This window comes from Stenella coeruleoalba (genome assembly GCF_951394435.1).
Source record: "Stenella coeruleoalba genome assembly, chromosome: 1".
Lineage (NCBI taxonomy): Eukaryota > Metazoa > Chordata > Mammalia > Artiodactyla > Delphinidae > Stenella > Stenella coeruleoalba.
In genome coordinates this window covers 185,340,805-185,359,661 of record NC_137169.1, presented here as the reverse complement: position 1 = coordinate 185,359,661, position 18,857 = coordinate 185,340,805, and the positions used below count along the sequence as shown (strand labels likewise).

The following is an 18,857-nucleotide window of genomic DNA, read 5'->3' as shown; positions in this document are numbered from 1 at the left end:
AGCCAAATAGAAATTCTGGAGTGAAAAGTATAACTGAAATGAAAAATCTACTTAGAGGGGCTCAACAGCAGATTTGAATAGCAGATGGCAAAATCACCAAACTTGCCAATAGGTCAATCGATGTTATCCAGTCGAAAGAGCAGAAATTTAAAAGAAAGAGGAAAAATAAACAAAGACTCAGTGACTTGTGGTACATCATCAAGTATATCAAAATATGCTTAATATGAGTAATAGATGGAGAGGAGAGAAAGGAGCAGAAATAATATTTGTAGAAATAATGGCCAAAAACTTCCCAAATTTAACCCAAAAACCCCATTAACCTGCACACACAAAGCTCAAAGAATGTCAAGTAGCACGTGTAAAGCCAAAAACAAAGAGAAAATCTTAAAAGCAACAAGTGAAAAGCAGCTCATCATGTATAAGATATTGTCATAAGATTAACAGCTGGTTTGTCATCAGAAACATGGATGGCAGAATGTAGCAGGGTGACATATGCAAAGGGCTGGGAGGAAAAAATTGTCAACCAAGATTTCTATATCTGGCAAAACAATGCTTCAAAAATTAAGAAAAACCTTACAGAAATTGAAAAGATTATAAGGGAATGCTCTGAATAATTGTATGCCAACAAATTACATAACATATGAAGTGGAGAGATTTCTAGAGAGACACAAACTATCAAAACTTGCTCAAGAAGTAGAAAAAATTGAATAGAACTATAATAAGAGATTAAATTAGTAATCAAAAACCTTCCTACAAAGAAAATGTCAGAACCAAATGACATTAGTGGTAAATTCTACCAAGTATTTAACAAAAAATTGACAACTATCTTTATAAACTCTTCTAAAAAATAGAAAAGGATTGAACATTATCCAACTTATTTACGAGGCCAGCATTACCCCCGATACCAAAACCAGACAAAGACATCTCAAGAAAACTACAGACCAATATCTCTTATAAATATAGGTGCATAGATAGTGTTGATGGTTGTACCCGTCTGTAACTATATTTAAAACTACAGAGTTGTACACTTTAAAAGGGTGAATTATATGGAATACAAGTTATATCTTAAATTTGTTACCAAAAAATGCTGCAATGAACACACTTCCCCGTGCCTCCCAGTACACAAATTCTATAAATGTTTCTATGTCTATGGACCTACAGGTGGAAATTCTGGGTCACAATTTTTCAATTTTACTAAAATGTGACAAATTGCTCTACAAAGTAGCTATATCATTTGTACTTCCTCCAGTGGTGTGAGAAAGTTCCAGTTTCTTTTATCTTTGCCAATATTTAGATAATCAATTTAAAAATTTTTACTTATCTGTAGTTATTTTTTTACTTATTTGTTGTGAAATGGTATTTTATTGGTTTGCATTTTCGTGACTTTGAGGACGATTAAGCATCTTGTAATATTTATTGACCATTCAGTTTTCCTCTTCTGTGAGTTTTCTATTCATATCCTTCACCCAACTTCTAGCAAGCTTGTTGGTTTGCAGAGCTACCTTTCAGTGCAGATAACACAAGAACCAGAAGCTTCCCTCCTCAGGGGTGACAGTGAGCATTACCAGCCACTTGAGCATATCAGTACTTTCTAGGCAAGTACATCCATTCCAGAATGGAATCTTTGAAGTATATGGTTGTCATGACGAATGACAACATCTCAAAGGATTCCTTTCGTTGTTAGAATGTTTTACCTTTGGCTAAGAGGTAAGACACTTGAGTTTATCTTCACTACCTTGCCTCCTATAAATTGCAGAGAAGTCACACACGAGTAAGTGATTTTTATTCTATTAATCCTTCAGTCAGTCAAAAGTCTATCTTCTTTCTAACTTTGACTACTTTTCTTAGTTTTTGTTCTGTTAAAAGAAAGAACTATGGGTATATTAGAATTTACTTCACTATGGCCCTCCTCTAAAGTTCTTTCCAAATTTGCCAATCAAAAGAGTTCATCTTTGTTAATGAATCTCCTAACTCCATGTCTACCTTCTTTTCCACCATCTGACCACATCTCTCCTGCCTGGAAGGCATCTGGAGCACTTATCTTAACCTATGGCAGTCTACACCATCAAATTTTGGTCTCACCTCAAGCACTCAAGCTCAAAAATTGAACCCCCCTCCAGAAAACATTTTATTTTTCTCAATGAAGCTGGATTTCAAGGAGTCAGGAAATAGAAAAATTCATCAGGTGGTGAAAAGCTCATGAGACTAAATAGTTTACACATCAATTTTTTATTAAAATAAACCATGCACACATAAAAACACAGACTAGCAAAACTTGGGAAAATTCTAGATCTGTTCTAAAATTTCTTCACATATGTATTCAATCCTGTGAGAATTTTAAAGGGGAAACATTTGCTAAAGCTAAATAAACATTTAGTAAATATGGAATCTTTGAAAATAACAATGAAAACACTCCAGTGGTGAAATAGCTAAATTGTGAGTAACTATGACATCTCTGGAATGAAGCTTTTGTTCAGATATTTGGATCCAGAGGTACTCCCTGGGAAGATGAATGATGCTTTTTGGTGGGGATGGAGGCACGAGGAAAAGCAAGGTGAGCAGCTTAGACAGAAAAACGGAAATGGAATATGCAACTGAACACCTTTCTTTCGTTCTGGTTTCCAACCAAGAATCTACTGTTGCAGGTAAGTCATGATAGAGGAGGTAAATTCTGAAGCTGCCAAGATTAAATAGCAAGGGTAGAATAAATCTGAAAGAGCAAATTTACACACACAGTTCTGGGTCAAGAGGAGAATTTCTCTATCTGAAAGTCCAGCAAACATTTGATCTGAGAGTAGCTCATCACATTCAATACTGAGTAATCATCAAAATGGAATCAATAGAGGATGTAAAAAAAAAAAGAAAGATTTTACAAGAAAAAGGCAGAAATGTAATATAAAAATAATGACAGTTAAATAATTCTAGGAAAATATCACAGAGCAGATAAAAAAGACTTTATAATTTAATGAGGCAATTTTATCTGTAAAACGTAATCTTGAAATAGAGATATAAGAATTTAGGGAAAAACAGTGCCGTTTAGGACAGAAGTGGAGGGGAAAGGATATTCTCACAAAAACAAAGGTCATGTTGGAAACGGTGCAAAGAAAATAAGCATTGCTGAAAATATGGTAAGGAGCATGAAGGACAAGACTGAGATAAGCTAGAAAGACATTAAAAAAGAGACCAGGGTTTCCCTGGTGGCGCAGTGGTTGAGTCTGCCTGCCGATGCAGGGGACACGGGTTCGTGCCCCGGCCCAGGAAGATCCCACATGCCGCAGAGCGGCTAGGTCCGTGAGCCATGGCTGCTGAGCCTGCATGTCTGGAGCCTGTGCTCTGCAACAGGAGAGGCCACAACAGTGCGAGGCCTGCGTACCGCAAAAAAAAAAAAAAAAAAAAAAAGAGAGACCAATATAAGCATAATTGGTGTCACCAAAGAAGAGAACCAAAATAAAAGAAGAAAATATTTAAATAAAATTTTTAATATAAATTTTCATGAAGATATAGGCCGAAAAGCAGACTATGTCCCTAGAAAAATTAACTCTATACAATCAAAGGACCAGTATCCTAGTAAAGTTGCTGATTTCCGAAGATAAAGAATGCTTTGGAAATCCAGGAAAAGGAAAAGTATTCAATTAACCTTTCTAGGAGAAGAAAAAATCCAGCTCACCATAGCATTTTCCACAGCAATACTGGATGACAGTGGAACAGAACACATAAAATCCTTGAGGAAAACATTGTGGCCCAAGAATGTTATACTCAGGCTAACTTTAACTCAGAGTGAGTGTGAGAAATGTTTTGTAACATGAAAGAACTCAAGGAATGTGTTTCCCTTCAAGAGACTAATAGAAAATGAACTTCAGCTCAACAGGAGATGACTAGAGAAGCCAATGCAGTGTGCACTGAATCTATTTAAAAGAAAGTGGGGATTATTGTTACAGAACTGAATATAAATATAAACTTTGTAAGTATGAAAATTATATAACTAATAAAAATTAGGAAAATTAGGAAATAATTAGTAAATAAAAAACTAGGAAAATTAGGAAATAAGGAGGAAGGTAATGTAAGGACATTGATTCTTTATTATTAAAACTTGGGGATTAATAAGTCATCAAGTAATATAAACAAAAAGGCATAAAGGTTTCACTAAGTAATTTAATCAACTAAAATCTATAGGGGTTAAGGAAGGGGAGGAAACAGAGATGAACAAATTTCATCTTTGCTCACAATTGGGAATCAGATTTGGTCTAAAGTTTGGTCTACAGTTTTGAGGAATAAATATATTACAAAAAGTTAGAGTCATCTTAATCATAATCACAACAGGAATATAAACCTTTCATATAAAAAAAACACACAAAACACACCACTTCACACACAAAGAAAGTCAAGGAAAAAATACCAAGTAATAAAGGACTTAAAAGTAGCCACAGCTACAGAAAAAGCATAAAATATAGAACAAAATTAAGACCAAAATATGTTCCATAAATAAATCAAAATGGATTGAACTCATCTATAATGAGAAAGGAGTCTGGTTAAATTACAAATAAAACCCAGCAATATGCTACCTACTAGAGACATTTATAAAACAAAATACTCCATTGTAAAGCAATTAGACTCCAATAAAGATGTTAAAAAAAAAAAGGTTGTGAATAAAAAGATGGGAAAATGTACACCAAGAAAATGTAAACAATAACAACAAATTAGGAGTCAGGATTTTAATTCAGACAACTTTGACTTTTAGGCTTGAATTAAGACTTAAAGAATTAAATGTGATTTTTTAAAAGCATCACATAATGAGAAAGTCTATAAATCATAATAAAGATAAAATAATTATAAAAATTCATGTGGTAAGAAGAATTTTAAGATGTCCTCCAATATTCCTGTCTCTTGGTATACATGCCTTGTATAAATCCCTCCTCTTGAAGCTGAAAAGTTAAGGAAGGATAAAGGCTGGAGCTCTGATATGATGGGATATGATTATGTTACACAATACAGCAAAAGGGATTTTATAGATGTAATTAGGTTACTAGAGAGTTGGCTGCGAGTTAATCAAAAGGAATATTATGAATGGGCCTGATGTAATCACGTGATCCCTTTGAGCCTGGGTCTAGACATTGGAGACAGAAGTCATACTGGTAGTGTGAGAAGGCCTTGTGAAGGGGCCACAGAGCAAGGAACTCAGACAGTTTCTACAAGCTGACAGATGCCCTCAGACTCAGCCAGCAAAAGAGCAGGATCCTCAGTCTTTCAGTCTCAAGGAATTGAATTCTGCCACCAACTTAAATGACCTTGGAAGAAGATCCTGAGCCTCAAGTGAGATGGCAGTTCATACTGACACCTTCATTTCAGCCATGTGAGACCCTAAGGAGAGCCTGACCTTCTTGACCCACAGAAACTGTCAAATAATAATAAATGGGTGTTTTTTTTTTAAGCCATTACATTTGTGGTAACTTGTTACACAGCGATCGAAAATTAATATGATCTACTTACCATATAATATAGTAGCATCAAAATTCATAAAGCAAAAAAAAAGCTATAGGAAAGTTACTGGTTTATGTACTAATACAAAATACTCTTTTGCAGCATTAGTAGTAGCAGTCTTTAATTCACCTTTGTCAGCAAGTCGTCAAGGAGTATTAAAGCAAGTATGAATTTAGGATGTACTTCAGACAAAGGTAACTGTGTGTATTTGTGCGTGGGAGAGTGAGAGAAACCCATATATCAATCTCTAGCCCTGAATACAAAGAACATATCTTTTTTTCTAATGCCCACAGAAAGGTGTACTCACAAAAGATAACCATATGTTAGGCTAGAAATTTCTGTATAAATTCCAAAATGTAGAAATAGCAGAAATAGTCTCTAATCACAATGCAAAAAAAAAAAATTAGCAGTCAATAGTAAACTTATGAAATGAACAAAAATCCTTACCATGTGTCATATAAGGTATTCTATTAATTCTTAGGTTAAAGAGAAAATTAATACACAAATTACAGAATGTTGATAGCACTACATATTGGAACCTACAGCATATAGCTGAAAGAGTACACAGAGAAAAATCCATAGCTTTGAACACTTAGAATTATAAACCAGAAAGGATAGAAATAACTGAATCAAGTATCCACAACAAGAATTTAGAAAAAGAACCTCAAAATAAATCCAAGGAAGGCAGAAGGAAAGAAGGAGTACACAAAGATGAAGCTGCATCCCTGAATCTGATAAGAGAAAAATAGTAGAACTATTGAATAAATTCAAAATCTAATACTTTCTCATGATGAGAAGGACACTTCACTTCAGTGATATTTTTCCCAAAACTTATATTTCCAATCAAATCTTGAGAAAAACATCAGATAAATGCAACCTGAGGGGCATGCCAAAATATCTAACCAGGTACCCTTTTCAAAATAGTTAAATTCACAAACAAGGAAAGATTACAAAATAATTACAGAACACAGGAAACAAAGGAGAAATGATGACTAAATGCAATGTGGGGTCCTGGTTTGGATCCTGGAACAGGAAAAGGACATTTGTGGAAAAATAGAGCCTACAGTTTAGTTGTTAAAATTGTACCAATATAACTTTTTCAGTTTTGACAAATGGTCCATGGTTATGTAAGATGATAACACTATGGAAACAAGGTGAGGGGTATATGAGAACTCTAAACTATCTTTGCAACTTTTCTGTAAATCTAAAATTATCCCAAAATAAAGACATTATTTAAAAAAAAAGAATTACAGAAGACCTAGAAAATTGAAACAGAACAATTAAAATGAAAGAAATAAAAATAATTATCAAAGGGCTACACCGTCAAAGAAAGACATATCAGGTTCTAAAGGTTTTCTAAGGAAATTTTACCAAACATTTCAGTCATTGATAACTCCAATTCTAGTTAAATCATTCTCATATCATAGACAAATTTAAAAGGCACTCATATTCTTTCCCATGAAGTAAATAATTTAAAAATAATATAGTCTTTTTCTTTCCAATTTTAATACACTTACTTATTTCTATTTTCTAACAATACTAGCTGGAATGTCCAGAAATGGCAAACGATAGTGGTATAATGGTCATCATTGTCTTGTTCTCTACTTTAATGAGAATGCTTCTAATTATATCCTTATTACATCTGGCTCTGGCTTTTGTGTTTATATGTCACATTAAGAAAATGACTACATATCTGTTTTATTAAGAATTGCTATCAAGAATAGATTTAAAATTTTATCAGAATTTTCTGCCTCAATATAAATGATCATGTAGCATTTTTAGCAATTAATATTGAGAATTATATTATGGGTCCTCCTTTATCTAACCATCCTTGTAAGTTTGGAATAAATACCTCTTGGTTAGGGTTCATTATTCTTTTAATGTGGCTGTGTATTCTGTTTGTTAATCTTTTAGTTAAGTGTTGTTTAGTAATATTTGTAATGAATTTGTCTGAAGTTGTGTGTGTGTGCGCGCGTGCACGCACGCATGCGCACGCACATACTGTCTTCATTGGGCTTTGCCATTAAGGTCATATAAAACTTCAGATTTGGGGATATGTTCCAACAGGTGGTAAAAGTTCATTTCCTTTTAACTACTCTCCCTCTTCTCCCTGACTAGCAAGTAATCTCCAGATTCTGCAGTCCAGTGTCAAATGGCACCGCATGGTAAGTGATATTCTATGAGGAAGTAATGTAACTGAAATCTCTTGGGGGGAAAAAACAAACAAATTTGTTCACTATCTCCATTACAAGCCTGTCATAATTAATGTTTAAAATATATTTTAACATAGGTGAGTAGGTGGAACGGGGAAAAGGGCAGTTTGATTGAAAACTGTTTTTAGCTTTTTCTTCCCAGCAGAGTCATATTCGTGCTCACCCTTCTGTGCCCCTGCAATGACCTTCAACACTAATTCAAAAGGAAGGAAGTTTTGACCCATCCCACTATTTCCCCATCCACCCTCATCTCCTGATTGCTCTGCCACAACAGCCTATTATCCTTCCTCCTTCCTCACTGTGGAAATCCTTCCCACCAAAATGGGTCAGAAGTAATCACCACTCGGAAGAGGACAACAAGTCATGTCATGGCAGATGAGAAAAGAAAAATATTTTCCCAGGTCACAGCCACAACCTCAGAGAAATAAAGACAGGGGAGACAAGGGGAGCTGTGAGAGAAGGAAACCCCATTAACCACTCCAATAATAGTAAAAATAGCTAACACTTAAGTAGCATTTATAACGTGTAAGCCATGCTCTGAGTGCTTTACATGAAAAACTCATTTAATCCTCACAAAAGTCCTACAGAGTAAGTGCTACTACTATCCCTGCTTGACAAATGAGGAAACTGAGGCAAGAGGTGACCTGCCCGTTGGCACATAATTTACAAGTGGCAGAGCCAGGGTGCAAATTCATGGAATCTGGTTCCAGAGTCCCTGGTCTAAGCATCAAGCTGTAATGTGTCAACCCTAAAACCGAGAATCTTGCCTGCCCTTGGGATCAAGGAAGACCTGTGAATAAATTATGAGGTTGAAGATTTTAAATAAACAGGATTCAGTATTACTAATAATGGTGAAGCTGTTTTAATAAAGAGATGGAAAATTCATGGAAATCAGAATTAGAAGTCAATAAGGGAGACAACGATCTAGGAGGGAATCGAGGGTAGGGGATCAGTGAGAAGAAAGGGAATAGAGGACAGTGGAAGACTTACAGGAAAAAACAGAACAATTTCCTACTTGTCTCAGCTGAAAAAATGTTATTAGCGCGCCCATATCTGCGTATTCTACCTCTAGATAGATAAAGACTTGGAATCTTTGTCTGCTATTTACTCTTTTGTGCTGTACTGTACATGTGTGTGCATTATTATTTTTTTTCTTTTTTTATACAGCAGGTTCTTATTAGTCATCAATTTTATACACATGTCAATCCCAACTGCCGAATTCATCACACCACCACCACCACCCCCCCGCAGCTATCCCCCTTGGTATCCATACGTTTGTCCTCTACATCTGTGTCTCAATCTCTGCCCTGCAAACCGGTTCATCTGTGCCATTTTTCTAGGTTCCACATATATGCGTTAATATATGATATTTGTTTTTCTTTCTGACTTACTTCACTCTGTATGACAGTCTCTACATCCATCCATGTCTCAACAAAAGACCCAATTTCGTTCCTTTTTATGGCTGAGTAATATTCCATTGTATACATGTACCACATCTTCTTTATCCATTCATCTGTCGATGGGCATTTAGGTTGCTTCCGTGACTGGCTATTGTAAATACTGCTGCAATGAACATTGGGGTGCATGTGTCTTTTTGAATTGTGGTTTTCTCTGGGTATATGCCCAGTAGTGGGATTGCTGGATCATATGGTAATTCTATTTTTAGTTTTTTAAGGAACCTCCATACTGTTCTCCATAGTGACTGTATCAGTTTACATTCCCACCAACAGTGCAAGAGGGTTCCCTTTTCTCCACACCCTCTCCAGCATTTGTTGTTTGCAGATTTTCTGATGAAGCCCATTCTAACTGGTGTAAGGTGATACCTCATTGTAGTTTTGATTTGCATTTCTCTAATAATTAGTGATGTTGAGCAGCTTTTCATGTGCTTCTTGGCCGTCTGTATGTCTTTGGAGAAATATCTATTTAGGTCTTCTGCCCACTTTTGGAGTGGGTTCTTTGTTCTTTTAATATTGAGCTCCATGAGCTGGTTATATATTTTGGAGATTAATCCTTGATGTAATTAATTTAATTAATCCGTTGATTCGTTTGCAAATATTTTCTCCCATTCTGAGGGTTGTCTTTTCGTCTTGTTCATGGTTTCCTTTGCTGTGCAAAAGCTTTTAGGTTTCATTAGGTCCCATTTGTTTATTTTTGGTTTTATGTCCATTACTCTAGGAGGTGGATCAAAAAAGATCTTGCTGTGCTTTATGTCAAACAGTGTTCTTCCTATGTTTTCCTCTAAGAGTTTTATAGTGTCTGGTCTTACATTTAGGTGTCTAATCCATTTTGAGTTTATTTTTGTGTATGGTGTTAGGAATTGTTCTAATTTCATTCTTTTAAATGAAGCTGTCCAGTTTTCCCAGCACCACTTATTGAAGAGACTGTCTTTTCTCCATTGTATATTCTTACCTCCTTTGTCATAGACTAGATGACCATGAGTACGTGGGTTTATCTCTGGGCTTTCTATCTTGTTCCATTGATCTATGTTTCTGTTTTTGTGCCAGTACCATATTGTCTTGATTACTGTAGCTTTGTAGTATAGTCTGAAGTCAGGGAGTCTGATTCCTCCACCTCCGTTTTTTCCCTCAAGACTGCTTTGGCTATTCGGGGTCTTTTGTGTCTCCATACAAATTTTAAGATATTTTTGTTATAGTTCTGTAAAAAGTGCCATTGGTAATTTGATAGGGGTTGCATTGAATCTGTAGATTGCTTTGGGTAATATAGTCATTTTCACAATATTGATTCTTCCAATCCAAGAACATGGTATATCTATCTCTTCACATCATCTTTAATTTCTTTCATCAGTGTCTTATACTTTTCTGCATACAGTTCTTTTGTCTCCCTAGATAGGTTTATTCCTAGGTATTTTATTCTTTTTGTTGTAATGGTAAATGGGAGTGTTTCCTTAATTTCTCTTGCAGATTTTTCAGCATCAGTGTATAGGGATGCAAGAGATTTCTGTGTATTAATTTTGTATCCTGCAACTTTACCAAATTCATTGATTAGCTCTAGTAGTTTTCTGGTGGCATATTTAGGATTCTGTATGTATAGTATCATGTCATCTGCAAACAGTGACAGTTTTACTTCTTCTTTTCCAATTTGTATTCCTTTTATTTCTTTTTCTTCTCTGATTGCCAAGGCTAGGACTTCCAAAACTATGTTGAATAATAGTGGTGAAAGTGGACATCCTTGTCTTGTTACTGATCTTAGAGGAAATGCTTTCAGTTTTTCACCATTGAGAATGATGTTTGCTGTGGGTTTGCCATATATGGGCTTTATTATGTTGAGGTAGGTCCCCTCTATGCCCACTTTCTGGAGAGTGTTTATCCTAAATGTGTGTTGAATTTTGTCAAAAGCTTTTTCTGCATCTATTGAGATGATCATATGGTTTTTATTCTTCAATTTGTTAATATTGTGTATCACATTGATTGATCTGCATATATTGAAGAATTCTTGTATCCCTGGGACAAATCCCACTTGATCATGGTGTAAGATCCTTTTCATGTGTTGTTGGATTCTGTTTGCTAGTATTTTGTGGAGGATTTTTGCATCTATATTCATCAGTGATATTGGTCTGTGATTTTCTTTTTTTTGTAGTATCTTTGTCTGGTTTTGGTATCAGGGTGATGGTGGCCTCATAGAATGAGTTTGGGAGTGTTCCTTCCTTTGCAATTTTTTGGAAGAGTTTGAGAAGGATGGGTGTTAGCTCTTCTCTAAATGTTTGACAGAATTCACCTGTGAAACCATCTGGTCCTGGACTTTTGTTTGTTGGAAGATTTTTTTTTTTAAATAAATTTATTTATTTATTTTTGGCTGCAATGGGTCTTTGCCGCTGCGCGTGGGCTTCCTGTAGTTGTGGTGAGCGGGGTCTACACTTCGTTGTGGTTAACGGGCCTCTCATTGTGGTGCCTTCCCTTGCTGCACAGGCTCCAGGTGCACAGCCTTCAGTAGTTGTAGCTTGTGGACTCTAGAGCACAGGCTCAGCAGTTGTGGTGCACGGGCCCAGTTGCTCTGTGGCATGTGGGGCCTTCCAGGACCAGGACTCGAAATGGCATCCCCTACACTGGCAGGCAGATTCCCAACAACTGCACCACCAGGGAAGTCCCTGTTGGAAGATTTTTAATCGCAGTTTTAATTTCATTATTTGTGATTGATCTGTTCATATTTTCTATTTCTTCCAGGTTCAGTCTTGGAAGCTTATACCTCTCTAAGTATTTGTCCATTTCTTCCATGTTGTCCATTTTATTGGCATAGAGCTGCTTGTAGTAGTCTCTTAGGATGCTTTGTATTTCTGCAGTGTCTTTTGTAACTTCTTCTTTTTCATTTGTAATTTTGATTTGAGTCCTCTCCCTCTTTTTCTTGATGAGTCTGCCTAATGGTTTATCAATTTAGTTTATCTTCTCAAAGAACCAGCTTTTAGTTTTATTGATCTTTGCTAATGTTTTCTTTGTTTCTATTTCATTTATTTCTGCTCTGATATTTATGATTTCTTTCTTTCTGCCAACTTTGGGTTTTGTTTGTTCTTCTTTCTCTAATTCCTTTAGGTGTCAGGTTAGATTATTTATTTGAGATTTTTCTTGTTTCTTGAGGTAGGCTTGTATAGCTATAAACTTCCCTCTTAGAACTGCTTTTGCTGCATCCCATAGGTTTTTGATTGTCGTTTTTCAATTGTCATTTGTCTCTAGGTATTTTTTGATTTTCTCTTGATTTCTTCAGTGATCTCTTGGTATTTAGTAATGTAGTGTTTAGCCTCCACGTGTTTGTATTTTTTACATCTTTCCCCCTGTAATTCATTTCTAATCTCATAGCGTTGTGGTCAGAAAAGATGCTTGATATAATTTCAATTTTCTTAAATTTACTGAGGCTTGATTTGTGACCCAAGATGTGATCTACCCTGGAGAATACTCCGTGCGCACTTGAGAAGAAAGTGTAATCTGCTGTTTTTAGATGGAATGTCCTATAAATATCAATTAAATCTATCTGGTCTATTGTGTCATTTAAAGCTTCTCTTTCCTTATTTATTTTCATTTTGGATGATCTCTCCATTGGTGTAAGTGAGGTGTTAACGTCCCTCACTATTATTGTATTACTGTCGATTTCCTCTTTTACAGCTGTTAGCAGTTGCCTTATGTATTGAGGTGCTCCTATGTTGGGTGCATATATATTTATAATTGTTATATCTTCTTCTTGGATTGATCCCTTGATCATTATGTAGTGTCCTTCCTTGTCTCTTATAACATTCCTTAAAGTCTATTTTGTCTGATATGAATATTGCTACTCCAGCTTTCTTTTGATTTCCATTTGCATGAAATATCTTTTTCCATCTCCTCACTTTCAGTCTGTATGTGTCCCTAGGTCTGAAGTGGGTCTCTTGAAGACAGCATATATATGGGTCTTGTTTTTGTATCCATTCAGCAAGCCTGTGTCTTTTGGTTGGAGCTTTTAATACATTCACGTTTCAGGTAATTATCGATATGTATGTTCCTTTGACCATTTTCTTAATTGTTTTGGGTTTGATTTTGTAGGTCCTTTTCTTCCCTTGTGTTTCCCACTTAGAGAAGTTCCTTTAGCATTTGTTGTAGAGCTGGTTTGGTGGTGCTGAATTCTCTTAGCTTTTGTTTGACCGTAAAGCTTTTGATTTCCCCATCGAATCTGAATGAGATCCTTGCTGGATAGGGTAATCTTGGTTGTAGTTTCTTCCCTTTCATCACTTTAAGTATATCATGCCACTCCCTTCTGGCTTGTAGAGTTTCTGCTGAGAAATCAGCTGTTAACCTTATGGGAGTTCCCTTGTATGTTATTTGTTGTTTTTCCCTTGTTGATTTCAATAATTTTTCTTTGTCTTTAATATTTGCCAATTTGATTACTATGTGTCTTAGCATGTTTATCCTTGGATTTATCCCGTATGGGACTCGCTGAACTTCCTGGACTTTGGTGGCTATTTCCTTTCCCATGTTAGGGAATTTTTCGACTATAATATCTCAAATATTTTCTCAGGTTCTTTCTCTCTTCTGCTTCTGGGAACCCTATAATGTTGTGTTTAATGTTGTTGTGAATGTTGTTGTGTTTAATGTTGTTCCAGAGGTCTCTTGGGCTGTCTTCTTTTTTTTTTTTTTTTGCGGTACGCGGGCCTCTCACTGTCACAGCCTCTCCCATTGCAGAGCACAGGCTCTGGACGCCCAGGCTCAGTGGCCATGGCTCACAGGCCCAGCCGCTCCACAGCACGTGAGATCCTCCCAGACCGGGGCACAAACCTGTGTCCCCTGCATCAGCAGGCAGGCTCCCAACCACTGCTCCATCAGGGAAGCCCCTGTCTTCATTTCTTTTCATTCTTTTTTCTTTATTCTGTTCCACAGCAGTGAATTCCACCATTCTGTCTTCCAGTTGAGTTATCCGTTCTTCTGTCTCAGTTATTCTGCTACTTATTCCTTCTAGTGTAGTTTTCATTTCAGTTAATATATTGTTCATCTCTGTTTGTTTGTTCTTTAATTCTTCTAGGTCTTTGTTAAATATTTCTTGCATCTTCTCGATCTTTGCCTCCATTCTTCTTCTGAGGTCCTGGATCATCTTCACTATCATTATTCTGAATTGTTTTTCTGGAAGTTTGCCTATCTCCACTTCATTTAGTTGTTTTTCTGGTGTTTTATCTTGTTCCTTCATCTGGTACATAGCCCTCTGCCTTTTCATCTTGTCTATCTTTCTGTGAATGTGGTTTTTCGTTCCAGAGCTGTGCATTATTTTTTAAAATGTTTAAACAAAATGGGTATAATGCTTTAAAAGTTTATTCAAAAAGATGTTTCTATAGATAATCTAAGTTTCATCACTGGATCAATCTATTCATTTGTATCTAAATTTGAAATCCATCTCTTGCTCTTGTAAAGGTGCTGTTTACTATGTATGTCTGTGAATGTCCCTCATCCTCAAATCATCAATTTTATCTTTATTTTAATTTTATATCATTGGATTTTTGTCTTTGCCTCTAAGCCACCCCCAATCACTTTTTATTTCTCTGGGGAAGAGGGATTTTAATTAATAAAGTAAGTTAATAGAGAGCAAAGTATCTTACTGTGTGAATTTGAAATTCTTTTTTGTTTTATTTTGTTTCGTTCCTAGTAGGGATTGCAAAGTGGAGATTTGCCATCAGTGAGCAATAAATATACTTTGTTTTGACCTAGTGAAATATATACACTGTTAGAGAAATAGAGTAGTCTAAACACAGTCATTGCCAATAGAGTGATGAAGAGTTTTACTGACAATATGAAGTGAACAGAAAATCTAGAAAACATAAAGAGCTAATTTATGCCATTTATATTACAGAAAAAAGTTTATTAGACACCAATTTATCTCTGGAGGCATAGCAGGAATCAGTAAGACAGCTGCTAAGCCTGTAAAGTAAGAATATGGTCCTAAGAAGGTTAAAACTGCACTACAATTTCAGTTCTTAATTTGTTTTTCAGAATCAGGGTTTATATTTCACTTAGCTATGGACAAGATCAAGTCCAAAACCCAAATTATATTCAAGAGAATGACATAGACTTAGGCTGCATATAGTTGTCAACAGAAAGGAGATGGTCAAATGGTTCATGGGACAAAAAGCAAACTTGTTTCGTGTAGAGGTCACAATTTGAGCCTAAATTGAATTCTCTAGAATTCGGGCATGTCTGGACTACTCCAGATGAGACAGAACTACCAGGAAGGAAGAGCCTGCAAGGGAAGATCATATCTTGTGTGAAGATATTATCAAGGTGCATAGTGTGATTCAAGGACAATAGGCTGGTAGAAGAGGGGGAAGAATCTCGCAATAGCACAGCCCCAGCTTCTGAGTCCCAGAAAGATGGGGCTGCTGTAAAAAAGAGAGAAACAATGAGTGGCTAAAATGGTGAGAGGGAATGAGGTCACCTGTGGCTTTTGCTATGAAGTGAGAGCATCTTTTGTGCAATCCTAGTTTTCTCTATCTTTTTAAATTGAAATATAGTTGAATTACAATATTATATTAGTACGACCCAGCAACTCAAATCCTTTGTATTTATTTGAAGAAAACAAAAACACTAATTTGAAAATATATATGTCCCTCATGTTTATTGCAGCATTATTTACAGTAGTCAAGATATGTGAGCAACCTAACTGTCCACTCACAAATAAATGGATAAAGAATATGTGGTACATATATACAATGGAATATTAGTCCTAAAAAAGAATGAAATCTTGCCATTTGCAACAACATTGATAGACCTGGAGGGTATTATGCTAAGTGAAATAAGCCAGTTAACTTGATAATGGGTATCAACAGTCATGGGACTCCATCAGCAAGCACTAGCAATATTATCAATGCCTTTGACAGGTGGCAGCAGCAGCTTCAGCAGAATCTTTTGGTTTCAGCCAGAATAGTCAATGTTATCTTACCAAATCACAGCAATAAAGAAACTGTCACACTTTTAAACGATTATAGATAGCTCGGCTATATAACACAAACTCTTTCTGCATCTAATTTGGTGAATCTATACAGTTATTCCTCTTTTTCAAAAATGTCTTGGCTAAGGTCATGGAAGCAACCTAAATGCCCATCAACAGATGACTGGATAAAGAAGATGTGGTGCATATATACAATGGAATATTAGCCATAAAAAGGAACGAAATTGGGTCATTTGTAGAGACGTGGATGGACCTAGAGACTGTCATACAGTGTGAAGTCAGAAAAAGAAAAACAAATATTGTATATTAACGCATATGTTAATGCGTTAATCTAGAAATCTAGGAATCTAGAAAAATGGTACAGATGAACTGGTTTGCAAGGCAGAAAGACAGACACAGATGTAGAGAACAAACATATGAATTGGGAGATTGGGATTGACATATATACACTAATATGTATAAAATAGATAACTAATAAGAACCTGCTGTGTAAAAATAAAATAAAACTCAAAATGAAAAGAAAAAAATGTATTGGCTAATTTTACTCATTTACACTTTCAGAAGAATTTCGGACTGTGCTTGTGAAATTTCTCCCAGAATTTCTTTTGGCATTTGATTAGAATTGTATAAATTTATAGATTAGTTTATGGACAATTTATTTAAATTATTGTCTTGTCATCAGGAACATGTTTTTTTCTCTCACTTACTTGAATCTTCAGTAAAGTTTTTTCTTCATGTATACCTTAAATATTTCTTAATCATTTATCTAGGTGTATTTTATAGATTTACAGTTATTGAGTGTAGAATATATGATTGGCAAATATTTTCTCCCAGTACATTGATTTTTTTTTCCTTTCCTTAATTGTGTCTTTTGAAGAGCAAAAAGTTTTAGTATTGATCAAGTCCAATTTATCTTTTTTTTCTTTTGACTGTGCTTTGGGGACTACATCTAAGGAAATTTTACCTAAACCAAAAGTGACAAAGATTTTTTCCTATGTTTTCTTCTAAAGGATTTATAGTTTTAGCTTTTAGATTTAGATCTATTATCTATTTTGAGTGATTTTTGTGTAGGTGTGAGGTAGAAATATGAATTCATCTTTTTGCATATAGATATCCATTATTCCATTCTTTTATTTTTAGCATATAATCTCATACCATTATTGCGCAGAATGTGACCTGCACAATTTCTGTCTCTGGGAACTTAGAGATTTTTTGTTTCTGAAGTGGATATATGATCAATTTTAAATGCTTTTTTAGTTTTACAAAAGTGCTATGTTTCCATTTTTTAAAATGATGCAATATAGATGAGTTTTTTAAAATACCACCATAAGAACAGCTATCATAAATTATGATTCCAGCCATTTCCCTAGGTTGCAGATCATTTTCTCTAAAAAATAAAATCTGAGGCATAACTTACATTTTTTCTGGTATCCAGTATAACCAATGAAGAATCTGATCATGATCTGATTCTCTAGCTTTTGTCACCTGTTTTCTCTTTCTGGAAGGCTTTAAGATTTTTCTTCATCTTGGCTAGACTGAAATTTCATAAAAATAGTTTTAGGTGTATTTTTTATTCAAATATGTTAAGCACTTACTCATGTTTCAGTCTAAAGATTCCAGCCATTTATCTTTGAGAAGATCTTGCGTTATTTATTGGAAAATTTTCTTCCTTGTGTTTTCTTCATTCTTTCCTTCTGAGATTACTATTAGTTAGACATTGTATTGTGACATTTTAAGAAATCCCAAGATCTCATGGCTTTGATCTGAGACACATGAAAACATACTGAAGAATCAACTCAGGACAGAACCAAAGAGTTTCTCCTTGTGGATGGATTGTTGTGTGTGTATTAGTGATCTGGCACATCAGAATGTTCACTGACAAGACAGTTTAAATAATGCTCTAGAAGGATGGTTTGAGGAGAGATTAATGCCTTAGGTATTCATATAATTAAAATGTACTTTTGTGGTTCATTCTAACTGCTTTGTTAAATGTCTACCCAATAGTAATAGTAAAAAGAAATGTGGAAGTTTTTTTAATGTGTGCATATTAACATAATCACTGAGCTAATACTCTCTATTTTGCCTTCAAGGGTCACTAGACTACCTACTGAAATGTTTGTGGTTCTCCGTGGGTTAGACTTACTAAGTCAGTGTTATCACTTCCAACAACCAGATAACATTGACTAATGAGGATAAAAATAAAGACTTTTTCTGCCCATTAGAGATCTATTCATTTAAAGGGGAACCTTTCGATACTGAATAGAGAAGCAGTTTGTTAATATGACCTATCCAGAATTATTAGTGTCCCTAGATAACATTAATATTGTCGAAGTGGATAATAAAAGGCATAACAGATGGCAAATTAAAGTCCTAGATGGACTGGGTAAAGCTGACTTGAAATTGTTCCAAAATAAGGGCCTGTTCTATAGGCCTTTCTAAAATGTGGGGATTAGGAAACAATGTCTGTATCACCAGCTGGCTAAACCTTATTATTAGGAATAAAAATTTGGGGCTTCAATGGATATCATAGAAGAGTTGTGAAGAATGTTTATGTTATTACAGTAATCCATTATGACCTAACTCAGAGGTCTAATCCAGGTCTAAACTAGGGATATATTAGAGAAATGAGTTTTAAGTAGGCTTGGAAAAGGAAGAGAGTAACTAGGAATCCTCATCCTCTTGGACCACTGAAGTTGATGTGAACATGATGATTTTCATCACTTATTCTGCTCAGGGTTTTTAAAATTATATTTA

At 35.3% G+C, this 18,857-nt stretch overlaps 1 protein-coding gene and 1 long non-coding RNA gene across 3 annotated transcripts in view; one reads left to right on the top strand and one right to left on the bottom strand.

Moving 5' to 3' along the window:
* LOC307184679 overlaps window positions 1–18,857 on the bottom strand; it is a 554,503-nt gene that overhangs the window by 230,395 nt on the left and 305,251 nt on the right. The window lies entirely within an intron of this gene.
* MROH9 (maestro heat like repeat family member 9) overlaps window positions 2,582–18,857 on the top strand; it is a gene marked incomplete at its 5' end in the record, with an annotated part of 86,666 nt that continues 70,390 nt past the window's right edge. The window contains 2 exons of the mRNA XM_079937349.1: window positions 2,582–2,645; window positions 5,581–5,642. Of these exons, the coding sequence (XP_079793475.1) occupies window positions 2,582–2,645; window positions 5,581–5,642 (126 nt within the window). The remainder of the gene's footprint in view (window positions 2,646–5,580; window positions 5,643–18,857) is intronic.